The following is a 26,875-nucleotide window of genomic DNA, read 5'->3' on the forward strand; positions in this document are numbered from 1 at the left end:
GGTTCTTTTCTACCTAATCCTTCCTAAAAGGTCATCACTGAGAAGCTGACACACCTGCTTCCCAATGAGCAGAAAGAGCCTATCACATAGAGAGGCAACTGTTGAGACTGAAATCTAATTTGTTAGATAGCATAAATGTAGGTGTATTACAGGTCTTAGCCTCAGAATCTAAAGTTGTTGATTTTTATAATTGTCTTAATTTTCTCCTTAGTATCATTTGGCCTTACATTTGGGGACTTGCAGACCTCAAAGTCTGAGTTGATAAAATAAAAATTATATTACCTGATTGGCATAAGGCACAACTTTGAACCTCCACAAACTCTTTCTACTTCTTTCTTTCTCTTCTCCCAGTGGCAGCCCCATAGCCAATACATTTTCACTTGGAGAAATTAAAATGCATTTGTGAGATATTTCTTGTTAAATGTCAATCATATTGGCAAGTTGTATATGGATGGTCAAAAAAGATATTTTATTATAGGCAGTTAATGGCTCCAACATCTTTTTCCAAGTGTCATGGAAAGGTGCAGGATTACAGGATACGGCTCTTCTCATGCAAGAATGGATCACTCTTACCAAGGAAATGAAGAATAGTGAGATATTATTAATTGCTGTGATCACCTGAAACTTGAGAAAAAAAGTTAAAAAAGAGTAAGCTCTCCCACAAGTCCCATGTAATTGTCTACTCACATTTCCTTTCAAATATTTATTTCATTGTCTCATTCCTCTCATGTTTTTACAGACATTGATCTTGCTTTGGTGGTGGCCTGTACTGGTCAAATCACAGGCATGGGGATTCCAGACTGATTGAGAAGAGGCAGGAGAGGCCAGAACCAATGCCAAGGAGTCAGTAGTGAAGAGAAGGTTAATGGGAGCTCATCTTCCCCAGCAAAAAGGAATTCAACAACTCATATGTCCAAGCAATAGTTGGGGTGCATGGCTCTGAGAACAAGGTATAAGCACAATGCTCAGACTGCTGCTGAGAGCAGGAGTGGTGGCTAAAGCTACAGGCCTAGTGCTAATGATGTGCCATGTAGGGCCCATGAGAAAATAATCAAACACTTGGGGCTTGTGGGGGTCAGATCAAGCATCAGGGAGGCCAGGCTATTGTTCTGTAAAGAGAAAAAAAATGTACAGTAAGGGTAGTGGCATGCCAAGAAGATATTATTTCATTCAAGCTCAAAGAAGCTAAGAAAGATCGGTTCCCAGAACAGGAAAGAAACCCTCCCAGAGCCTAAACACACACATATCCCTCACTGATGTAAGCCAAGTCAGAATCTGATGCAGTATCCCTGGGACTTACTCAACCAGCTTTCGTGGGAGTCACAAGCAGTATTCACATATATTAATGCATCTTATCCTCACACAATCACAAAACTCTTCAGGGTGAATGGGACAAGGGTCTCCCTATTTTATCAATATAAATGCTGATGTTCTAAGCAGTTAAGTGACTAACTAAGATTACATAGTCTCCAATGGTAGCAGCAGGGCTCGAACCCTAAGATTCTGTCACTAAATTCCTTCTTTTCTGGGCACCAACTGCTCTTCATGTTCTTGGTCAACGATCACCTCTTACCTAGTTTGATGACTCTGGGTTTTTAACCACAGTCAACTTCCCACCCTGATTATAAAATCAGGGCTTCAGAACTGTGGCTCTCTTGAGTCAGACACCCAGAAGCTGCTCTTGCATTTCTTGGCTTAATTTGGGACAAGACTTCTTCTTTCACTCCCCTGAAGAGGTCTATAGTTCTGGTCTCTCTGAAGAGAATCTTTCATGGGCATTCCCAAAGTGCTCCCTACCCTATTCCCACAGATTAGCTTAAAATGTAGGGAGTGACAACAGGTAGAATGAGGTGGCACCATCTTCCATAGCTTAAACTTAGGGTTGGAGTCATCTAAGAGAACTAACCCTGAGTTATGATTCAAGGTTGGTCATTTTAGTTCTGCTCTATTATTTGAAAGAAATTTTTATGATTTTGTTAAGTTTCTTAATTTCTCTGACTCTCACTTTCTTTATGTTCAATATAAGGATGTTGATCCAATAATTTTTTAAAACCCCTCTTGTTCTCACACTCAATAACTGAATGGTATGGGATTAATGTTATTATTATTATTTTATTAGTATTATTCTCACTACTAGAATTGCTCATTATATTCTTTGAAGTATACATAAAGTGGGTGAATAGTAGTGTCAGCTATATGACACTGCCAAAATAACCTCATCCCCAGAGTTCATCTCTACCTCCTGTACCTTCTTCCATGCCATTCCTCATGAACTTCATCTACAAGACTTACCTGAGCAGATCACAGCCACATCTTCCTTGTGGTTGCAGTTGTGATACCCCCAGAACCTGTGCTGGCATTGCTCCAAGGACTGCTCCTTTCCTGAGCAATGAACGTCATCCAGCCAGATGTGGCCAACACCAGGGCCAAAGCTTCTTCGGGCTTTAACAGATGGAGAGAGGGACTCCCCACAGCCCAATTGCTTGCATACCACTCGGTCCTCCATTTCTCCCCAGCCATCATCACACACAGAGCCCCATACGCCCCTGTGCAGCACCTCCAGTCGCCCAGAGCAGCGGATGTCTCCTCCTACCAGTCTCAAGTCAAAGGGATCTGCAGGTTGCAGAAGGAAGTTGGGGGGTGGAAAGAAGCATGGAAAGAAAGAAAACTAAGATCATTTACATCCTCATTGAAATCCCATTAGTACATTTGAAACTCTCCACCTGTGTTTCTGTCATTACAGCCCTTTCTCCAGATTCCAACCAGTGTGGCATAGGTCCATTTCCTGAACTAGGAACTTTGTACTTCCCCATCTATTTTATAAAAGTTTAATATTTATAAATGACTTTATAGTAATTTTTTTAAATTGAAGAATGCAACAAGTACATGGAATGAATCATATGCCCTGTCCCTATTATATAGAATTCAGTATAATAGTTCATATTAGTATAGTGCTTAATATTGTTTAAAAGATTTTCATAAATGAAAGCAGATTTTATCTCCATTTTAAAAACAAGAGAATTGACCACCTGAGGCTCTTTCAGCGATTGGCAAGTGGTGTTGGCCCACACTGCAGTCTTTCTTGGACAACGCTTAGAAATCTGTGGGTCCCAGGGAAGCAGCAGTTGGCCCTAGTGTGTCCCAAGTTTTTTGCCGAGTGGCCCCATGCTCAGCACTAACATGCAATTTGAATCTGCACTAACCTGGTGAACAGCCTCGTCCCATGCTGATGACTCCCTGAGACCCTGCTTCATCCAACTTACATACTGCCTGAGGCTCTTTCAGTGGATGAGCCTTATGGGCAGGTGGCAGGCAGCAGCAGGATTTGGGGTGCCTTGGACCTTTGCTGAGCTGCCGCATGGCTGGTACTGATGGCAGCTGACCTCAGTTCACAGTGAGGTCTCTGCCACCTGCCTCTGGACCTAGCATAGGCAGCGACCAACTACTATCAGGTAGCCCTGGGTGACTCACAGGCAATAGCTGACCGTGGCCTGCATGGGAGACCCTCCCAAGAGGCCCCAAAACCAACACACCCAGTAACTGGCTTCAGACTACAACAGAGCACCACCAGATTAGCCCCATAAGCAGCACACCCAAGAGTGGTCTCTGTAGGCACCAGAGCCTAATGGGGGCAGATCCTGCTCCATAGGGTCAGCCCCTGCACAGCAGCTTTTACTCTGTTGTCATAGCCAATTATCTCACAGCCAGTCAGCCTGAGGGTCAATCCCACCCACTGATGTGCCAATAGCAATCAAAGCTCAACTACAACAGGAGGACACACACAAACCATGCAAGGGGCACTCCTGGAGAACCCAGCTCAAGTGGGAGAATGTACCACTGGGCCCCACAGGACACGTACTGCCCTATTTCCCTGAAAACAAGACCTAGCCAGACCATCAGCTCTAATGCATCTTTTGGAGCAAAAATTAATATAAGACTCGGTATTGTATTTTATATTATATTTTATATTATATTATATTATATTATATTATATTACATTACATTACATTACATTACATTATATTATATTATGTTATAGTAAAATAAGACTGGGTCTTATATTAATTTTTGCTCCAAAAGACGCATTAGAGCTGATTGTTCGGCTAGGACTTATTTTGCGGACACACGGTAAGACTGAAAGACATAGCAGCTCTACCTAATACATAAAAACAAACACAGAGAGGTAGCCAAAATAAGGAAACAAAGAAACATGTCCCAAATTAAACAATAGAATAAACCTCTAGAAAAAGAACTAAACAAAATGGAGACAAGCAATCTACCAGATACACACTTCAAAACACTGATTGTAAGGATGCTCAAGAAACTTAGTGAGAAGTTCACCAAAGAAACAGTAAGCATAAATAAGACCATGGAAACCATTAAAAATGACCAGTGAAAAATGAAGAATATAATAAATGAAATAAAATTTTAGAAGAAATAAAGAGCAGATTAGATAAAGCAGAAGATGAACCAGTGATTTGGAGATAAGGTAGGAAAAAACACCCAATTGGAACAGGAAAAAGAATTTTTAAAAATGAAGACAGTCTTAGGGACCTCTGGGACATCAAGCATAACCATATTCATTCACATCATTGGAGTACCAGAAGGAGAATAGAAAGAGCAAGGAATTGAAAACCTATTTGAAGAAATAATGATGGAAAGCTTCCATAACCTGGTGAAAGAAACAGACATACAAGTCCAGGAAGTGCCAAAAGTCACAGACAAAGTGAACCCAAAGAGGCTCACACCAAGACACATCATAATTAAAATGCCAAAGGTTAAAGACAAAAAGAGAATCTTAAAAATAGCAAGAGAAAAACACTTAGTTTCCTACAAGGGAGCTCTCATAAGACTTTCAGCTGATTTCTCAACGAAACTTTGTAGGCCAAAAGGAAATTTTCAAAGTGATGAAAACCTTTAACCTACAACCACAATTACCCTATCTAGCAAGGTTATCATTTAGAATCAAAAGACAGATAAAGAGCTTCCCAGACAAGAAAAGCTAAAGGAGTTCACCACCACCGTCATGCAGGATGTCAGGCAGGGTCTCTGGTCCCACTCCTCACATGAGAATGCAGGTTATGGTGAAGCCAAAAAGGAACACCAACGAAGCCATAGATAAGGGAGTCATACCACTATATTCTCGCTGGCAGCTGGGTTGGAGACACAGGAAACAGGATCCACACAATCTGCCACCTTCCGTCCACTTCTCTGCCAACCAACAAACCCCACTTGCTAACTGCAATCTGAGCTTGCTAGCTCAGCCACCATCTTCTTGCTAGCCTCCCATTTTCTGCTAGCGTAGCAATGGCAATTATATTAGTGGCCAATGGCTCACTGATTACAGCTGATGGCCAACTAGCCACAGCGGATGGTCATCCAATAACAGTTGATGGCCATTTACTACCCGAGTGAACACCTTACCATGTGAGGGTGAGAGCCTGGAAACTGCACTCCTGGCTCTGTCCCCACAACCACCAAACTAGTATCACAAGAAATGTTAAAGGAACTTCTTTAAGAAGAAGAAGGGATTTCTTCTTTGATCTGCTGCTTGACCCATTCATTATTTAGCAACATGTTATTCAGCCTCCATGAATTGGTGTATCTTCCTGGTTTTTTTTCCCTGTAGTTCATTTCTAATTTCATAGCACTGTGGTCAGAGAAGACAATTGGTATGATTTCAATTTTCTTAAATTTATCAAGGCTTGTTTTGTGTCCTAACATATGATCTATCTTAGAAAATGTTCCATGTGCACTTGAGAAGAACGTGTATTCTGCAGCATTGGGGTGAAATGCTCTGAAAATATCAATTACATCCAACTGCTCCAAAGTATCATTTAAGGCTGTTGTTTCCATATTGATTTTCTGTCTGGAGGACCTGTCCCTTGATGTCAGAGGTGTGTTGAAGTCCCCTACTATGATGGTGTTGCTGTTGATCTCTGTCTTTATGTCCATCAGTGCCTGTTTTATATATTTAGGTGCGCCTATGTTAGGTGCATAGATGTTTACTAGGGTTATGTCCTCTTGTCGGATTGATCCCTTTATTATTATATAGTGCCCATCTTTGTCTTTTAATAGTTTCTTCATTTTAAAGTCTATTTTGTCAGATATAAGTATTGCAACTCCACTTTTTTCTCGCTTCCATTTGCATGAATGGGTCAAGCAGCAGATCAAAGAAGAAATCAAAAGATATCTCGAGACAAATGAGAATGAGAACACGACGACCCAAAATCTATGGGATGCTGCGAAAGCAGTCCTAAGAGGGAAGTTCATAGCACTGCAGGCCTACCTAAAGAAACAAGAAACATCACTAATTGACAGTTTATCTTCACACTTAAGGGATCTGGAAAAAGAACAGCAAAATAAACCCAAAGGGAGCACAAGGAAGGAGATAATAAGGATCAGAGCAGAAAGAAATGAAATAGAAACCAGAAAAACAATACAAAAGATCAATGAATCCAAGAGTTGGTTCTTAGAGAAGATAAACAAAATTGACAAACCTTTAGCCAGACTCATTAAAAAAAGGAGAGAGAGGACCCAAATTAATAAAATCAGAAATGAAAGAGGAGAAGTGACAACAGACACCACAGAAATACAAAAAATTTTAAGAAATTACTATGAGCAACTATATGCCAACAAATTTGACAACCTTGAAGAAATGGACAATTTCTAGAGGCGCACAACCTTCCAAGGCTAACTCAAGAAGAAACAGAAAGCCTGAACAGTCTGATTACCACCAGGGAAATTGAATCAATAATCAATAATCTCCTAACAAACAAAAGCCCTGGACCAGATGGCTTTACAGGTGAATTTTTCAAAACGTTCAAAAAAGAATTATCACCTATTCTCCTCAAGCTCTTCCAAAAAATCCAGAAGGAAGGAAGACTCCCAAACACTTTTTACGAAGCCACTATCACCCTGATCCCAAAAGCACACAAAGACACCACAAAAAAAGAAAACTACAGGCCGATATCTCTAATGAACATAGATGCAAAAATTCTCAACAAAATATTAGCAAACAGAATTCAGCAATACATTAAAAAGATCATACACCATGATCAAGTGGGATTCATCCGTGGTATGCAGGGGTGGTTCAACATCCGCAAATCAATTAATGTGATACACCACATTAACAAAATGAAAACTAAAAATCACATGACCATATCAATAGATGCAGAAAAAGCATTTGATAAAATACAGCAACCTTTTATGATAAAAACCCTTAAGAAAGTGGGAATAGAGGGATCATATCTTAACAAAATAAAGGCCATATATGACAAACCCACAGCTAACATCATACTCAATGGGGAAAAGCTAAAACCATTCCCCCTAAGATCAGGAACAAGACAAGTTTGCCCACTTTCTCCACTTCTATTCAACATAGTGCTGGAAGTTCTAGCCACAGCAATCAGACAAGAGAAAGAAATAAAAGGCATCCAAATTGGTAAGGAGGAAGTAAAATTATCATTATATGCAGATGATATGATACTATATATAGAGAACCCTAAAGACTCCACCAAGAAACTATTAGAACTGATAGATGAATTTAGTAAAGTAGCAGGATATAAAATTAATATTCGGAAATCAGTTGCATTTGTATATACCAATGATAAAATAGCAGAAGGAGAAATTAAAAAAACAATTCCATTTACAATTGCTCCAAAGACTATAAAATATCTGGGAATAAATCTAACCAAAGATGTAAAAGATCTGTACTCAGAAAATTATACAACACTGAAGAAAGAAATGAAAGAAGACATAAATAGATGGAAACACATTCCATGTTCATGGATAGGAAGAATTAATATAGTTAAAATGTCCATACTGCCTAAGGCAATATACATATTCAACGCAATTCCTATCAAACTACCAACGACGTTTTTCACAGAAATAGAACATATAATCCTAAAATTTATATGGGACCATAAAAGACCCCGGATAGCCTCAGCAATCTTGAGAAATAAGAACAAAGTGGGAGGTATAACGATACCTGATTTCAAACTATACTACAAGGCTACAGTAATCAAAACAGCATGGGACTGGCATAAAAATAGACACATAGATCAATGGAACAGAATAGAGAGTCCAGACGTAAATCCATGCCTATATGGCCATTTAATCTATGACAATGGAAGCAAGAATGTACGATGGGGTAAAGACAGTCTGTTCAATAAGTGGTGTTGGGAAACCTGGACAGACACATGCAAGAAAATGAAGCTGGACCACCTCCTTACACCATATACAAAAACAAATTCAAAATGGCTTAAAGACTTAAATGTAAGATCTGAAACCATAAAATATCTAGAAGAAAATATAGGAAGAATCTTCATGGACATTACCCGGAGTAAGATTTTCACTGATATATCCCCTCGCGCGAGGGAAGTAAGAGAAAAAATAAACATGTGGGATTACATCAAACTAAAAAGTTTTTTCACAGCAAAGGAAACCATCAATAAAACAAAAAGGGATCCTACTGTATGGGAAAAGATATTTGCCAATGATATATCTGATAAGGGATTAATATCACAAATCTATAAAAAACTTACTAAACTCAACTCCAAAAAAACAAACAACCCAATTAAAAAATGGGCAGAGGACTTGAGGAGACATTTTTCTAAAAAGGACATACAGAAGGCAAGAAGACATATGAAGAAATGCTCAACCTCACTAACCATCAGAGAAATGCAAATAAAAACCACAATGAGATACCACCTCACTCCAGTCAAAATGGCTATCATCAATAAATCAACAAACAACAAATGCTGGCGTGGATGTGGAGAAAAGGGAACGCTAGTGCACTGTTGGTGGGATTGCAGATTAGTGCAGCCACTATGGAAAACAGTATGGAGGTATCTCAGGAATCTGAAAATGGAACTACTCTATGATCCAGTAATTCCACTCCTAGGCATCTATCCGGAGAAATCCAAAACTCCAATTCAAAAATCTGTATGTACTCCTATGTTTATTGCAGCACTTTACACAATAGCCAAGATATGGAAACAACCGAAATGCCCATCGGTAGATGACTGGATTAAGAAGCTGTGGTACATTTATACAATGGAGTATTACGCAGCCATAAAGAAGAAAGAAATCTTATCATTTGCAGCAACATGGATGGATCTAGAGAACATTATGTTAAGTGAAATAAGTCAGAAAGAGAAAGACAAATACCATATGATCTCACTTATATATGGAATCTAAAGAAAAGACTATGTGAATGAACTAATCAGAAACAGTTTTGGGGACACAAAGAAAAAACCGAGAGTTGTTAGATGGGTGTGGGGGGGGGGGGTTGGGGATAAGGGGAAAGGTGAAGGGATTTGGAATCAGCTGGTAACCAAAAGATGGCCTCAGGGTTTTCTGAAAATTAATTTGGGGAAGGTATTCAATAATGTTGTAAAGATTTTGTTGGGTATCCGATGGACATGCGTCCTATTTGGGAGACCACCTCAGGGATACTGTGGATACCTGATCATGACATTGTACACCAGAAGCTAAACATTAATGAATGCCAACTATAATTTTATATATATAATGTGATGGTTCAGTGTGAGGTCGGAGGGATAGTGGATGGGGGGAGGGGGGTTCACAGTGTGAGGGATATAAATGATGAACGTCTAAGTATTACCTTGTCTTGTACACCTGAAACTAATAAATAAATAAAAAGAAGGGAAAATAAAAGAACATAACATAAATAATAAAGTGGCAATAATTGAGTACCTATCAATAATCACTTTAAATGCATTAAATTCTCCAATCAAAAGATATAGGGTAGCTGAATTGATAAGAAAACAAAACCCATACACAGTGTCTACAAGAGACCCATGTCAGATGGAAAGACACACACAGACTGAAAGTAAAGGGATGGAAAAAGATATTTCATGCAAATGGAAATGAAAAAAAATCTGGAGTAACAATACTTATATCAGACAAAATAGACTACAAGACAAAGGCTACTATAAGAGAAAAAGGAGCACATTGCATAATGATAAAGGAATCAATCCAACAAGAGGCTATAACCCTTCTAAACATTTATGTACCAAACAGAGGAGCACCTAAATATATAAAGCAAATATTGACCAACATAAAGGGAAAGGTAGACAATAATACAGTCAAAGTAGGGAACTTTAATACCCCATTGACATCAATAGATAGATCTTCCAGACCGAAAATTAAAAAGAAAACAGCAGTGTTAAATGACACACTATGCCAGATGGGTTTAATTGATATTTTTAGAGCATTTCACCCCAAAGAAGCAAAATAGAGGTATGTGTTTAAATGTATTTAAATGTGTGTAAAATGTATTACAGTAAAAGACACATTGCCATTAATCCTCCTCAAAATACTCCCCCTCACTTCGAACACATTATCCCATCATTCTTTCCACTTTCTGAAGCAGTTCTGGAAGTGCTTTTTCATTCGAGTGGTTAGTTGTGTTGTCGTGGCTGCCTCGATGTCCTGAATCAATTCAAAATATTTACCTTTCATGGTCATTTTGATTTTGGGGAAGAGCCAGAAGTTGCCTGGTGCCATATCTGGTGAATAAACTGGATGACAACACACTGTAATGTTTTTATTTGACAGAAATTGCCATACCAGAAGCAATGTGTGACACTGAACATTGTCATGATGGAGGAAGAATTAAAGACACTCACAAAAGAGGACTTGCAGAACTGTTTCAGAAAGTGACAAGAACAACGGGATAAGTGTGTTTGAAGTGAGGGGGAGTATTTTGAGGAAGATTAATGGCAATGTGTCTTTTACTGTAATAAATTTTTTTCTTTAAACATTCACTATATTTTTAGATCACACCTTGTCTACATTCTTTTCAAGTATGCATGGAATATTTAGGCCACAAAACAAGTCTCAATACATTTAAGATGGAAATCATATCAAGCGTCTTCTCTGACCACAATAGCATAAAACCAGAAATCAATTAAAACAATAAAATAAATAAAATAAAAAACACATGAACACATCAAGGTGAAATAGCATACTACTAAACAATGAACGGGTTGACAATGAGATCAAGGAATAAATCAAAAGTTACCTTAAAACAAATAAAAATGAAAACACAATGACTCCAAATCTGTGGGACACAGTGAAAGCAATCCAAAAAGGAAAATTCATAGACTAACAGGCCTACATCAATAAACAAAACATATCCCAAATAAATAATCTAACTTTATACCTAAAAGGACTAGAACAAGAACATCAAAAAGCCCAAACTGAGTAGAAGGAAGGAAATAATAAAGATCAGAGTCAAATAAATGAGGTAGAGTCTAAACCAAAACAAAACAAAACTAAATGGTACAAAAGATCAATGAAATCAAGAGCTGGTTTTCTGGAAAGATGAATAAAATTGATGATCCTTTAACCAGACTCATCAAGAAAAAAAGAGAGAGGACCTAAATAAATAAAATCGGAAATGAAAGTAACAACTGACATCACAGAAATACAAAAAATTATGAGAAAATATTATAAAAAATTATTTGCCAACAAATTGGACGACCTGGAAAAAAAGGATAAATTCCTATAAACATGCAATCTTCCAAGACTGAACCAAGAAGAAATAGAAAATCTGAACAGACCAATTACTACTAATAAAATCAAATCAGTAATCAAAACACTCCCAACAAACAAAAATTCTGGACCACATGGCTTCTCAGATGAATTTTACAAATATTCAAAGAAGAATTAACACCTATCCTTCTCAAATTATTCCAAAAGATTCAAGAGGAGGGAAGGCTCCTAAACTCATTTTACAAGGCCAGCATTATCCTGATTCAAAACCAAACAAAAACATTACAAAAAAGAGAGAAAGAAAGAGAAAGAGAGAAGAAAAAGAAAGAAGAAAAGAAAATTATAGGCCAATATCCCTGATGAACAGAGATAAAAATCCTCAACAAAATATTAGCAAACCAACTTAAGCAATACATTAAAAAGATCATACACCATGATCAAGTGGGATTTATCCCTGGGATGCAAGACTGATTCAATATCTGCAAATCAATTAATGTGATAGACCACACATACAAAAATGAAAGATAAAAATCATATGATCATATAAATAGATGCAGCAAAAATGTTTGACAAAATCCAGCATCCATTTATGATTAAAAAAAAAAAAACTCTCAGCAAAGTGCAGCTAGAGGGAATATAATATAGGCTCAACATAACAAAGGCCATATATGACAAACTCAAGGCTAACATCATACTCAATGGTGAAAAGTAAAAGCATGTTCCTAAAGACCAGGAACAAGATAAAGATGTTCACTTTCACCACTTTTATTCAACATAGAACTGGAAGTTCTAGCCATAGCAATCAGACAAGAAATAAAAGACATCCAAATTGGAAAACTGTTATTTGCAGATGACATGATTCTATATAGAGAGAACATTAAAAATTCCACCCAAAACTATTAGATCTGATAAATGAATTCAGTAAATCACCCAGATACAAAATTAATACTCAGAAATCAGTTGCATTTTCACACACCAATAATGAAAAAGAGAAATAAGAAAACAATCCCATTAACAATTGCATCAAAAAATTAAGATACCTATGAATAAACTTAACCAAGGTGGTAAATGACTTACTTGAAAACTTATGACATTAAAGAAAGAAAATTAAGAAAATATTAATAAATGGAAGCATACATCATGCTCATGGATAGAAAGAATTAACATCATTAAAATGTCCACACTGTCCAAAGCAATCTACAGATTCAATGCAATCCTTATCAAAATACCAATGACATTTTTCACAGAACTAGAATAAACATTCTAAAGTTTATATAGAACCACAAAATAACCCAAATAGCCACAACAATGTTGAGAAAGAAGAACAAAGTTGGAGGAATCACACTACCTGATATCAAACTACACTACAAGACTGTAGTAATTAAAGCAACATGATACTGGCCTAAAAACAGACACATAGATCAATGGAACAGAATAGAGAGCTCCCTATATGGTCAAATAATCTATGACAAAGGAGGCAAAAATATACAATAAGGTAAGGACACACTATTCAATAAATGGTGTTTAGAAAACTAGACAGATACATGCAAAAAATGAAACCAGAACACTTTAGGTCTTCTCACACCATATACAAGAATGAACTCAAAATGGTTTAAAGATTAAATGTAAGATCCAAAACCATAAAACTCTTAGATGAAAACATAGGCAGTAAACTCTCTGGAACTGCTCTTAGTAATATTTTTGTCTGATGTATCACCTCAGGCAAGGGAAACAAAAGAAAAAATAAACAAATGGGACGACATCAAAGTAAAAGGTTTTTGCACAGTAAAAGAAACCACCAACAAAATGAAAAGACAACCTACTAAATGGAAGAAGATACTTCTGATAATGGGTTAATATCTAAAATTTATAGGGAATTCATACAATTCAATATCAAAAAACAAACAAACAATCCAATTTAAAAATTGACAGAGGACTTGAATAGACATTTCTGCAAAGAGGACATACAGATGGCCAATAGACATATGAAAAGATGCTCAATATCACTAATCATCAGAGAAATGCACATTAAAACCACAATGAGATAGCACCTCACACCTGTCAGAATGGCCATCATCAATAAATCAACAATCAACAGATGCTGGCGCGGCTGTGGAGCGGGGAGTGAGACTTAATGCACTGTTGGTGGGATTGCAGGTTGGGGTGGCAACTGTGGGAGACAGTTGGGGGCTCCTCAGAATATTAAAAATAGAGCTGCCTTATGACCCAGCAATTCAACTTGTGGGTATTTATCTAAATAAATCCAAATCACTAATTCAAAAAGATATACGGACCACTATGTTCATTGCAGCATTATCTACAATAGCCATGATATATAAGCAATCTCAGTGCCCATCCATACATATAAACAATGGAATATTACTCAGCCATAAAAAAGAGTGAAATCTTACCACTTGGGACAACAGGGATGGACCTAAAGTGTATTATGCTAAGTGATAGAATTCAAACAGAGAAAGACAAATACTATATAATTTTACTTATATGTGGAATCTAAAGAGCAAAATAAATTAACAAACAAAACAGAAACAGACTCACAGATATAGAAAATAAATTGATGATTACCAGATAAGAGGGGGGTTGAGGTCTTGGGTGAAAATGGTAAAAGGATTAACACATACAAATTAGTAGTTACAAAATAGTCATGGAGATGTAAAGTATAGCATAAGGAATATAGTCAATAATACTCTAATAACTATGGATAGTACCAGGTGGTTACTAGACTAATCAAAGGACGACTTCATAAATTATATAAATGTTTATCCACTGTGCTGTACACCTGAAACTAATTTAAAAAAAGATAGAATGCCAACTGTACATGAATTATAATAAACATAAAAATTAAAACAAGAGAATTGATGATCAGCACCTTTAAGTAACAATCATGGTCATTTGATGTATGAATAGTTCTCTGTAATCATTCATTGAATTGAATTCCATTTAATCAAAATCATGAATGAAACTAGTCTCTGGACTCATAAGCATTACCTTCACATTCAACCCATGTGTCCTCATCATGAGTGCAGTTGTTCTTCCCCCAGTGCCCAGAAGGGCAATCCTGAAGGCTAACTTCCTGCCCTGAGCATGACACCTGGCTCAGCCAGATGGTTCCTTGGCCCTGGGTAGCCTTGTTGCAGAATCTTTGGGTCAGTATGGCCTTCCCACAACCCAGCTGCTGGCACACCACTTTTGCAGCTGATAAGCTCCAGCCTGCATTGCACACGGTGCCCCACTTCCCTTGGTGCTTCACCTCCACTCTCCCCTTGCATCGCCCACGGCCACCAGTCAGCCGCACACTCTCTGGAACTGTGGAGGAGAAAAGAGAAAGTGTCTATTCCTTGCAAGAGCATGGTCTTCTCAGAAAACATATCTCTTGGTTCTTGATGTTAGTACAAGGTATACTATAGTGCTTGGCACTGACTGATAGATGCTTGTTGAAAGAATGGATGAGTGAATCAATGAAGTAAATGTAATTTTTCAGTTCCAAGTTAAATCATTAATTATTTTTGTAGCATTTTTAATTTTTAAAATATTTTTTACATTTATGTTCTCATTTGTTTCTTATAAAAAGCATTTAGAGACATTGCATTGATTTAAAAAAATACAAAAGTAACACATATGTTGTAATCAAGACCAAAAACTTTTTGGTTCAGTTTCAGCGTTATCTCCCAAGTATCCCAGATTAGTGCTCTCAACCCTCAATATTTCTAAGAAATAGGAATGAGGCCTTAGCATCAGGACACAGATATTTAGTGATTATTTCCCTGGTAACAAACTGGAGGGTGACAAAGAGAAGACATGAACTAGTCCCTCAACAAAACCACAGTCTAATGGGGAAGAAGGTATATACAGAGAGGGGAGCAATTAATACATAGAAAGTAATTATGTGAAGGGAGTAGAGGAATACAAGAAAAAACCCCACAGTTATATAGTTATATATAGTTTTATTTATAAGTATATATAGTTTTTATTTATAATGCATATATATTATATATACATAAGTGTATATGTATTTGTGTTATGTTAGTTTCTTATGAGCATTTCCTGTCTAACTAGATAGTGGATGCCTTCAGAAGTGAAAAAGCACACATTATACTTTGTGAGCTCATTTCTTCCCCATAACTCCACCCCAAGCTCCAGACAGGATACATTGTTCAACAAATGTTTAGAGGATGTTTGGAAGAGAGAGAGAGAGAGAGAGAGAGAGAGAGAGAGAGAGAGAGAGAGAGAGAGAGAGAGAGAGAGAGAGAGAGAGAGAGAGAGAAACAGTTTCTCATATAAACTGACAGAGAAAAGCATTAACTCAGCCAAGGAAAAGTAATAATTCTAGGTAAAGACAGTGTTTGTCTCTGGGGCTCACAGTTGAGACAGTGTGAGATGTGAAGGAAAGGAACTAATCAGCCATTGTGTAAAAGTCTTTTGTGGGGAATAGACAAACAAGAGTGATCACACGGGGTAGCTGGCAGTCCTTGAGCCCTGCCATACTCACTCTCACATAATGCTCCTGCATCCTCATTGTGCCCGCAATCAAAAACATCTTCACTGTGCTTACATTGTAACAGTGTATCTTCTATCCCACTGCAATTAACCTCTTGGATGAGGGTTTTTTGTTCTTTTTCTGTCCATGGCTCATATAAAACACCACTGGGTGTTCCCTTGGCTGCTCCACAGCCCAGCTCCCGGCATACCACAGCCACATCTTTTATGTCCCAGTCATCATCACACACAGTGCCCCAGTGGCCCTTTATTTCCACTTCCACCCGCCCTTCACAGCGGTGGGGGCCTCCCACCAGTCGCACTCTGGCTGAAGACTCTGCAAAGAAATGGGATATTTAGGCTGGATAACTGGGAGGAGCCCAGAGAGTACTCAGGCATGTACTCCGTCATCTTGGAACTCTTCTACCATTCACAGAGGGTGTGGAAAGTTGGGGGATGAGAAAAGAGGAATCAAAAAGGAAGGGAAAGAAAAGGAGCTTCCATCTCTGAGTTCTAATTCTACTACAGTCTTGATTGAACTCTATCAAGAAACTCCACCTCAAGACACCTACATATGACTGCTGGCTTTTGAGTTTGAAGATTAAGAGAAAGAAGTAGGTTGAAAACCCAGCAGAGTTTTTAGTATCTCTGGTGGTTACAATTGAAAAGACCTATAGAGATCTAGTCCACTTCACTATTTCACAGATGAGAAAAATGATCCTCATGAAAGTGAAGGTCATACGGTCACACTGTCAAATAGTGTGTCAGAACACAAGTGTAGAGATGATATCTGTTGTGTTATTTTTCCTTCATGACTGTCTCTCCCCATGGCAGCCAGATTGAGGCAGGGTGTCTAGATGTAATTTAAGCTGAACTTGACTCTCTTCCTCTCTCTCCCAATATCCATGATCCACCCCTACCCATCCTTGCTGCTTCCTGTGACACTTTTCCATGTCCAAGAACCCAGCTCAGAAGAAATACAGAGAACACCGGGCAAGGAAAGAGTCAAAATCTCTGAGTCTTAGAGCCCCAGTACTTGTCTAGAAGATCTAAGGATTGCGGGGTGAGGGGGGTAGGAGAGAGGTTTCACAGAGCCTCCATATAAGTTCTGAGGACTTCAGGAGTTGTTTTTGCTTTCTGACTACAACTCTGGGGTGGAAAAGACTAACAGAAATTCTCTCCCTTCCACCAAGACAGAGATGTAGCGATGGCTGTGTAGGGAGACCAGGGAAGAAACTATGAGGCAACAAACTTTTGTTGAGCACATATACACTGCAGGTATTGTTTTATGAACTCAGGGAACAATGATAAACAAAATAATCAGTCTTTTGCCTAATTTATCAGCTGAGAGCTTGAGAGAGGGACCTAGGGGTGAAGAAGCAATATTTTGGGAGTTGGGAAGGCAATAAAAAGAGTAGTTTTCTCTCTGCACTAGCAGTGAGGAAGAACCCTGGAGCCCAGAGGAAAAAAGACCAAGTAACCTGAGTTTTGGACTGAGAACCCAGAAGCAGCAGTTTTTAAGGAATCAAACTATACCCGGCAGGGTTTAAGAATCTTCACATCCCTAGCAGAGTTTGTATATGCCCCTGTCTGGTAAATCCTCTACTGTCAAGAAAAAGAGTAGACTAAAGGGATAAAGTAAAAGAAACAGCTAATCCAAAACCAACCCCCTTGAGTTTAAATCATTATAGTATTTTCCACCCACAGACTCTCTGTGCAGCCACATTCTTTCTTTGGTCCAGCAGTTTTTGTGATGCCGAAAGATTCCTCACAGATGTGGCCAGTGGTGGCCAAAATCCAGCCTGCACTTTGTTAGTCAAGCCATGTGCTGCACAGGAGATGCATTTCTAGTTTAGAGGTTCCATTAAGCCTGGCAGAGGGAACTGAAAGTAGTAGGGTTAAGCAGGGTAAAAGGAAGTTCATTTTCCAGCTATGCCTACAAGAGGGTGAGGTGCCTTTTGACTCTGAAACAAAACCACATGCTACTTGGAGGTGGTTGAGAGTCTTGATCCACCGAGGCCAATTACAGAGGAATCCCTTTGCAGGATAAACCACCCAAGCTATTCTAGGTTCTGGGGGTGGAAATTCACCCAGATAAGACTGAATAGGTGGTGGGTGGAAAAAGCATAAAGGAAATCTACTGGGGCTGTTTTAAACCAGAGCTTTTTTCCATGGCCCAGGAAGCTTCAAATTTTTCGCTTTTCAGAGGTTGGAGGCCTTCTCAGGATCCCCCTCCAAAATCTTACCTAAGAGGACAGGTCCTGTACAAATAGCTGAGGAAAAAAAAGAAGGAAGTGAGTGAGATCATGTAGTCATTTGTCAAGACTTTGTTCAAAAAACACAACTCTCTAGAAAACCTTTACCAAACCTCGTGAGACATTTAGAGTGGTTGATACAGAGTCCTCAGAGCCAGTCCTACTATTTGGACCTTCTCTTCCTGTAATGAGCAGCCTTGGAGGGCACGTGAACACTGGCTAGGAACCACAAAAACAAATTCTACCACAGCTAACTGACTCATCATGTTCCCTTTATTTATATAGTCCCTACCCCAGGCATGTATAGATTTCATTTTTTGTTCTTGTCAATTTGATTTTCTGGTGATTCCTGTCTGAGTTAGACATGTGGTGATGCAGCTCTGGGCTCAACAGGAAAGCATGCTAGAAGCCACTGGGAAGACACACAGCAAAGAGAGTAGGGAAAAAAAACGAGTAGGGACAACAGTCAGCAAACATTTTCTGTAAAGGGCCAGATTATAAATATTTTGAGCTTTGTAGGCCACCTGGTCTCTGTTATAACTACTCAACTCCACCATTGTTGCATGAAAGCAGCCATATACTCGTATGTGTAAATAAATGATCATGACCATGTTCCAATAAACCTTTATTTATGGACACTGAAATTTAGATTTTATGTAACTTTCATGTGTCACAAGATGTTTTTCTTTTGATTTTTTCCCCCCAACCATTATACAATGCAAAAATCCACTCTTAGCTTGTGGATTGTAATTTGCTGATCCCTGTTGAACTGGTCAAAAAGCAGCTCTACATTTAGTTTCAAACCTCCAGATTTAAGTACTAGCACATCTTTGAAATATCAGGAGTTCTCCCTACAGGATCTCTGTGAGATTGTCCTCCACTATCCATTAGGCTCCTTCTTAATGCTGTGGAGAATCCTGAGCCCTGTGACTGTTAGCAGTCCTTGAGGCCTAGGCATTTTGAACTGTGGAACTCATTGTCCTCCCACCATCTCTTTACAGGATATTTCTGAAGGAGCTAATATTTTTGGACCTCCAGCCTAGAGCTTTTCAGGCAGAAATATATTTTTTTAATAATCCCATGCCCTTGATCTTTAGGATGTGGCCACACCCAAGCTCTATGAGATCTTGTTTGCAACTGTCTAAAATCACATTATATTATACATTACACCCCGCATGTCTAGAAAGAACAAAACATGTGTACATGCAAAGGAAACTGAATATATTGAGCCTGATATCAAGTGTGAAAATGATATAACCCAAAAGTGACTTGAAAGCTCTGTAGTAGGATAGATAACTTGAGTAGCACAGAAAAACTTCTTGAAGAAAGTAGGAGTGAACGTAAGTAAGCCTAGGAGATTCAACAGCATGATCATGGGCAGAACTAATTGTTAGATGATTTGGGGATGTATAGATGTTTAACAATATGGCCAGCACTCTACATAGAACACGTAATTGTCCAATTAAGAAACCAATGTGTGCTTTGGTGATGTACTGAATCATCAAAACAATACAAATGGGTGTGATTGATTAGGGAAAGGACATAGTAGGCATTGTTAGATGTTCTAAGTTAGTTATTTTGTGGAAAAGCTTAATAAACTTCTGAGGAATATTATACTATATTTCATAGATAAGAATAAGATTTCAGAGAGATATGGTAACTTAAAATTAAGACAGCTTAGAAATCAAAGAGCATGGATTGAAACTCAGGTATCTTTGACTCCCAAATCCCCTTTTATGCTAAATTAATATAGACCATAAGAAACTGGGGAAAACTAAGGAAACATTATATACTTTTGAGAGGAAACTGGACAATACAATCAATGAAATGTGTTTGTCTTGCAGTTCTACTCTCTTTTCTTGCTCTACCTGCTGCTACCCATGGTCCATTTATTTGTCTTCTTACTAATAGTACATTTAGGAAAATTTACACAAAGAAAGTGGGATAAACTATTATAAATTTGGCAGTGTAAATATAGAGAGATAGAAAAATATCTGGTAATCAACATGGATTATACCGTGCTTCCCCGAAAATAAGACCTAGCCAGACCATCAACTCTAATGGATCTTTTGGAGCAAAAATTAATGTAAGACCTGGTATTATATATATTATATTATATTATATTATATTATATTATATTATATTATATTATACACGGTCTTATATTATATTAAAATAAGACCGGGTCGTATATTAATTTTTGCTCCAAAAGACACAGTAGAGCTGATGGTCTGGCTAGATCTTATTTTTGGGGAAATGAGATAAATTGGGTATGTGTTAAATAGCTTTTTGGGTTTAGAATAGTTACCAGATACAGAGAAAGGAGAGGAAGGAGAAGCCTGTCCTTGAAAAATACCTGAATCTGCACAATATGCACAAGAAGAGGATTCTCCTGATCAAAGTTCCAGAGTACTCTGAGGCCTAAACCAACAGGAGCAGAGGTACTCACCAAAGATCAAGGAGAATAGCAGAGTCATGACCCAGGCAGCTGAAGATTTTAAGCTAAAATTTAAGGCTGGAAGGAGGCCCCAGAGCTCAATATTAAGCTTTGGCTGAAAGTGTGCTGGGAAGATGGAGGGAGACAGGTCCTGTATGCAGCAGAAGCATTATCAGATGACCAGAAACCAATGGGCTTAGGGAGCAGAACTGAGAGAGCTAGACTTGCTGAATTCAGCATGTACCCACAGGAAGGGAGGTGGCTGGAACTGGCAAAAAGATGCTGAAAACAAGAGAAAACCCAAGTGGTTATGACTTGGTTCTGCTATAATTTCAGTTCCATCCATCTCTGCTTCAGCCCCTTCATTATGTAACCAGAAGAAACAGCTTCCCTAGGAAAAGCAGGTACTTAGTATGGATCATTTCACATTAGAAGATCAGGCAATGCATTACATCCATGTATGGTTTGAATTTCTTCACTTCCAATGGAAATGCCTACAGAATATAGAAGCCATAGAATAAATACCATAGATACTCTTGGAGACACCATAATCCAGAGTCAAAACCATAATCCAGAGTCATGGTATCAATATCTTCATCAATGGCTGGTTTTATTTCCTTCAAACCAGCTTTTCCAGTGCTAAGCAGAGGGCCTAGTACATAGATCTGCTTTTCTCTTGTGTTCATTCTTGTTTATGCCCTCCTTTGGAAACTGAATGGAAACACATACTTGTTGTAATAAAATCAAGTAATTTTTAGATCTGAAATCTGATGGACAGGGATTGAGCAGCAAGACCCTCAGTATCCCCAAGTCCCCCTCACTTGCTATTAATATTAAGTATAGCTATGCTTCAAGGGCTATTCAACTCAACTACATATGCTAACATCACTCTCTACTGTTCCAGAGTAATTTTTCTCTACAATGAAACATCTTAGCTTTTTAAATAATATTCAAGTCTTGCATTTAAATGATATGATGGATGAAGGGAGTATATTGATGAATATGGGATAGTTTCGTGTTACAAAAAGATAGTAATTGTAATAGCATGTAAAAATAGCTGTAAAAAAGGAAAGTATAAAAAACTTGAGAACACAATGGAGAAAATGATCACTTCTGCTTGGGCTAATCAGCGGCTACAGAGAGATGACAATACTTGACCAGAAGTTAAAGAATGAGTAGAATGGAAAGTAAGAATAAAAAAAGACTTTGCCATGCGTATACAGACAAATGAAGTAGCATTATCAGGTCAGGTTTCAGGGGATATTTGTGTTGAAAGGCACAGACACTGGATGATATGAATGTATCAACAGGATCAATGGGTTTGTAAATGCTAATTACTCATTTTTTTCCTCTCCAGATTTTGAAATAGTGGAATAACACACACATGATTCAGAAAGGGTCAAAACATCAGCTTTATGACAACATCAAAACTACAACTAAACTACAGAACAACCATAATCGACAATTGCCTGAAGTCTAGCTGAATAGAAGTCCTACAACTAAAGACATACAAAAAAAGAAACCTTGAGGCTGGGAGGAGGGGCAGAGATGCCAAAAAACCTGGTCTCACATTTGCGTGGGAAGGATATCTCAACTGCAGAGGCCCCCCCCAAGAGTAGTGAGGGGTTCCCAGCCCCACACCAGACTCCCAGCCAGGGTTCCAGTGTTGGGAGGAGAAGTCCCTACAACTTCTGGCTGTGAAAACTAGAGGAGATTGTGGCCAAGTGAGATGGAGTGCTGGTAGAGTCCCAAGCTGGTAGAGTCTCTTAAAGGGCCTGTGCACAGACTTACTCCTCTGAGCTCCAGTGCAGGGGCAGCAACTAGAAAGGCACCAGGGACATATGGGGAAGAAGTCAATTATCTGGCTGCAGGGTGAGAGCTGAAGGAGGCAGTGTTCTTCTAGACAAAATTGCTGACAGAATCCATCATTTCTCTTTGTTGAACCCTCCCCCCCTCCTGGCGTTCAGATGTAGGGTGCCACCATATCTGAATCTCCATCAACCTGATTAACACTGTTCACTCCACCCTCGTGATTCTCTGAGACTCTGATGCATCCAACTTGTGGGTCCACCCAGTAGGCTTCCAGTGGATTTTCCATACAAAAGGCCTATTTTTACCTCATGCTGTGGATGTTTCTAAAACCTCTCAAAGTTTCACAAACCCCAAACATGAAGCATCTGGTCTTGGCATGCCCTGTACTTCTTGCCGAGCAGCCCCAAGTCTAACACTAGCACCAGCCATCCTCAGTTTGCTCCTTAGCCTCTCCCAGATACCCCCAAGCCAAGTGGTTGCTATATGCAGTGTTGTGGCTCATGCCGTGGCTTCTGGCAGGACACAGGCCCCTGGCAGGACACAGGCAGGACACAGCTGAATTTGGCCTGCTGTGGGTCTCCTCCCAAGAGGCCCCAGGGCCACTATGCCTGGTGGCCTGCTTCAGAGTGTGTCAGAGCACCACTCAGCTGCCTCTGTGGGTGACACACCCAAAAGGCAGACTAAGCAGGTACCAGAGCCCTGCTAAAGCAAATCTTCCTTCACAGGGTCAGCTCCTGCACAACTGCTCCCCCACTGTAGTCACAGGCAGTACTCACAACCAGTCAGCCTGAGAGTCAATCTCTCCCATTGAAGTGTAAACAGCAGCTAACAAGGCACACACAACCCACGCAAGGGACACATCTGGAGCAGCAGGCTCGGATGACTAGGGACACTGAACCCCACAGGACACCCACTACATAAGGCCACTCTAATAAGATGGGGAAATATATCAGCCCTACATAATACATAAAAACAAACAAATGGAGGCCGCCAAAATGGAGAGACAAAGAAACATGTAACAAATGAAAAAACAGAACAAAGTGCTAAACAGAACAAAGGAACTAAACAAAATAGAGGCAACCAATCTACCAGACACAGAATTGAAAACACTAGTTAAAAGGATGCTCAAAGATCTCACTGAGAAGTTCAACAAGGTGATAGGAAACATAAAAATGGAGATAGAAAACATAAAAAAGAACCAGTGAGAAATAAAGAATACAATAACTGAAACAAACAAACAAAAAAAACACAGAGGGAATCAACAGTAGATTAGATGAAGCAGGAGATAAGGTAGCAAAAAACTCAATCAGAACAGCAAAAAGAAAAAATAATCAAAAAAAAAAAGAGTTTAAGGGGCCTCTAGGACAACATTAAACATACCAGCATTCACATCATAGGGGTACCAGAAGGAGAGATAACAAGTGATTAAGAATCTATTTGACAAAATAATGACGAAAATGTTCCTCACCTGGTGAAGGAAATAGATATACAAGTCCTGGGGAAGTGCAGAGAATCCCAGACAAGATGAAACCAGAGGCCCATACCAAGACACATCATAATTAAAATGCCAAGGATTAAAGACAAAAAGAGAATCTAAAAAGTAGCAAGAGAAAAGCACTTAGTTACCTACAAAGGAGCTCCCATAAGACTGTCAACTAATTTCTCAAAAGAAACCTTGCAGGCCAGGGGATTGGCACAAAATATTCAAAGTGATGAAAAGCAAGGACCTACATCCAAGATTAGTCTCCCCAGAAAGGCTATCATTTAGAATTGAAAGACAGATTAAGAACCTCCCAGACAAGAAAAGCTAAAGGAATTCATAACCACCAAGCCAGTATTACAAGAAATGTTGATGGGACTTCTTTAGGAAGAAGATAATGAAAAAAAGAAAAAAAGATGAACAACAAAATGTCAATAACTTCATATATATCAACAATTACTTTAAATATAAATGGATTAAATATTTCAATCAAAAGATAAAGTGTCACTTAAAGAGGCTCTTTAAATGGCTAGGCCTTATGGGCAGCTGGTGGGTGGAAATAGGGTTAGAGAGCCCTAGACCATTTGCTAAGCTATCTCAGGTCCACTATTGGTGGAAGCCAACCTTAGTTCACAATGAGACCACCCCCACATGCCTCCAGGTCCAACACAGATAGTAGCCAAACACATATAGCTTGGTGGCTCTTACTAGGTAGCCAAGGGCCAGTAACAAGCAAGGCTGAAATTGGCCTGCATGGGAGCCCCTTCCAAGATACACCAGAAACAACACACCCAGATGCCAGCTTCAGACCACACCAGAGTACTATCTGGTTGGCCCCACAAGCAGCACACCAAAAGGGGAGTCTCAAGAGGCACAAAAACCCATGGGTACAAAGCTTCCTCTGCGACCTCAACTCTCACATAACAGCTCATACACTGTGGGTGTAGCCAATCCTCAGTCAGTCAGCCTGGGCATCAATCCAACCCAATGATGCACTAGAAGGAATCAAGGCTCAACTACAACAGGAGAACACACACAACACAATCAAGGGATACTCCTGGAACACATGCACAGGAGATCAGGGAGACTGTGCCACTGGACTACACAGGACACCTACTATATAAGGCCACCCAGAGAGACATAAGAGAGTGGCAGTCAGAATGAGGAAACAAAAAAGCATGTCCCAAATAAAGGAACAGGAGGAACCTCCGGAAATAGAACAAAACGAAATGAAGACAACCAACCTACTAGAGATGGTCTAAAACACTAATTATAAGAATGCCTAAGGAACTTAGTGCGAATTTCAACAAAGAGACAGCAAACATAAAGAAGGACATAAAAACCATAAAAAAAGAACTGTCAGAAATAAAGAATACAGTAACTGAAATGAAGAATACATTGAAAGGAATCAACAGCAGAGTAGATGAAGCAGGGGGTTGAACCAGTGATTTAGAAGACAAGGTAGCATAAAGCCCTCAATCAGAACAATGAAAAAAAGAAAAGTGATTGAAAAACAATGAAGATATTTTAAGGTACCTGTGGGACAACATCAAGCACAGCAATGTTCATATCATAAGAGTACCAGAAGGAGAAGAGAGAGAGCAAAAAATCAAGAACCTAATTGAAAAAATAATGACTGAAAACTTCCCTAACCTGTTGAAGGAAATAGACATACAAGCCCAGGTAGCACACAAAGTTCCAAACAAGATGAACCCAAACAGGCCCAATCCAAGACACATCATAATTAAAATGGCAAAAGTTAAAGACAAAAAGAGGATCCTAAAAGCAGCAAGAGAAAGACAACTAGTTACTTACAAAGGAACTCCAGTAAAACTATCAGCTGATTTCTCAACAGAAAGTTTGCAGGCCAGATGCGAGTGGCAGAAAATATTCAAAGTGATGAAAAACAAGGTCCTACAGTCAACACTGCTCTACCCAGTAAGGCTATCACTTAAAACTAATAGATAGAGGGAGAGATAAAGAGATTCCCCCAAAAAAACTGAAGGAATTCATTACCACCGAGCCAGTATTACAGGAAATGTTAAAAGGGCTTTAAGCAGCAGAAGAAAAAACAAACAAATGAAAAAAGAACAAAAATGTAAATGAAAAAATGGCAAAAACTATGTACCTATCATAATTGCTTTAAATGTAAATTGTTTAGTGCTCCAATCCAAAGACATAAAGTAGCGGAGCAGATAAGAAAACAAGATTCATACATATGCTGTTTACAAAAGACCCACCTCAGATCGAAAGACGCAGATACGTTGAAAGTAAAGGGATGGAAAAAGATATTTCACTCAAATGGAAATGAGAAAAAAGCTGAGGTAGCAATTTTTACATCAGAGACTATAATAAGAAACGAAGACTATAATAGAAAAAAAGAACATTACATAATAATAAAGGGATAAATCCAAAAAGAAGACCAAAAGAGCACCAAAATATATAAAACAAATCTTGACCAACATAAAGGCAGAGATCAATACAATCATAGCAAGGGACTTTAACACCCCACTGACACTAATAGACATATCTTCCAGACAGAATATCAACACGGAAACAATGACACACTAGATCAGATGGATTTAATCGATATTCTTAGAACATTTCACCCCCCAAACAGCAAAATATACATTCTTTTCAAATGTAAATGGCGCATTTTTCAAGATAGACCACATGTCAGGCCACAAAACAAGTCTCAATAAAGTTAAGAAAATTGTCCATTTCTTCCAGGTTGTCTAATTTGTTGGCACATAGTTGCTCATAGTAATTTCTTAAATTTTTGTATTTCTGTGGTTTCTGTTATTACTTCTCTTTCGTTTCTGATTTTATTAATTTGGGTCCTCTCTCTCTCTCTCTCTCTCTCTCTCTCTCTCT

At 38.7% G+C, this 26,875-nt stretch overlaps 1 protein-coding gene across 1 annotated transcript; it reads right to left on the reverse strand.

Annotated features, from left to right (window-relative positions):
- Positions 1–443: 443 nt before the first annotated feature.
- On the reverse strand, positions 444–20,898 carry CD5L (CD5 molecule like). Its single transcript, XM_081025996.1, has 7 exons — positions 20,722–20,898; positions 18,264–18,290; positions 16,031–16,354; positions 14,530–14,847; positions 2,293–2,613; positions 688–1,109; positions 444–568 (listed from the first exon to the last, which is right to left on the reverse strand). The coding sequence occupies exons 1-6, from the start codon at positions 20,747–20,749 to the stop codon at positions 1,102–1,104; spliced, it is 1,026 nt and encodes a 341-aa protein (XP_080882122.1). The 5' UTR covers positions 20,750–20,898; the 3' UTR covers positions 444–568; positions 688–1,101.
- Between the last annotated feature and the right edge of the window lie 5,977 nt (positions 20,899–26,875).

Source organism: Rhinolophus hipposideros, assembly GCF_964194185.1.
Source record: "Rhinolophus hipposideros genome assembly, chromosome: 19".
Lineage (NCBI taxonomy): Eukaryota > Metazoa > Chordata > Mammalia > Chiroptera > Rhinolophidae > Rhinolophus > Rhinolophus hipposideros.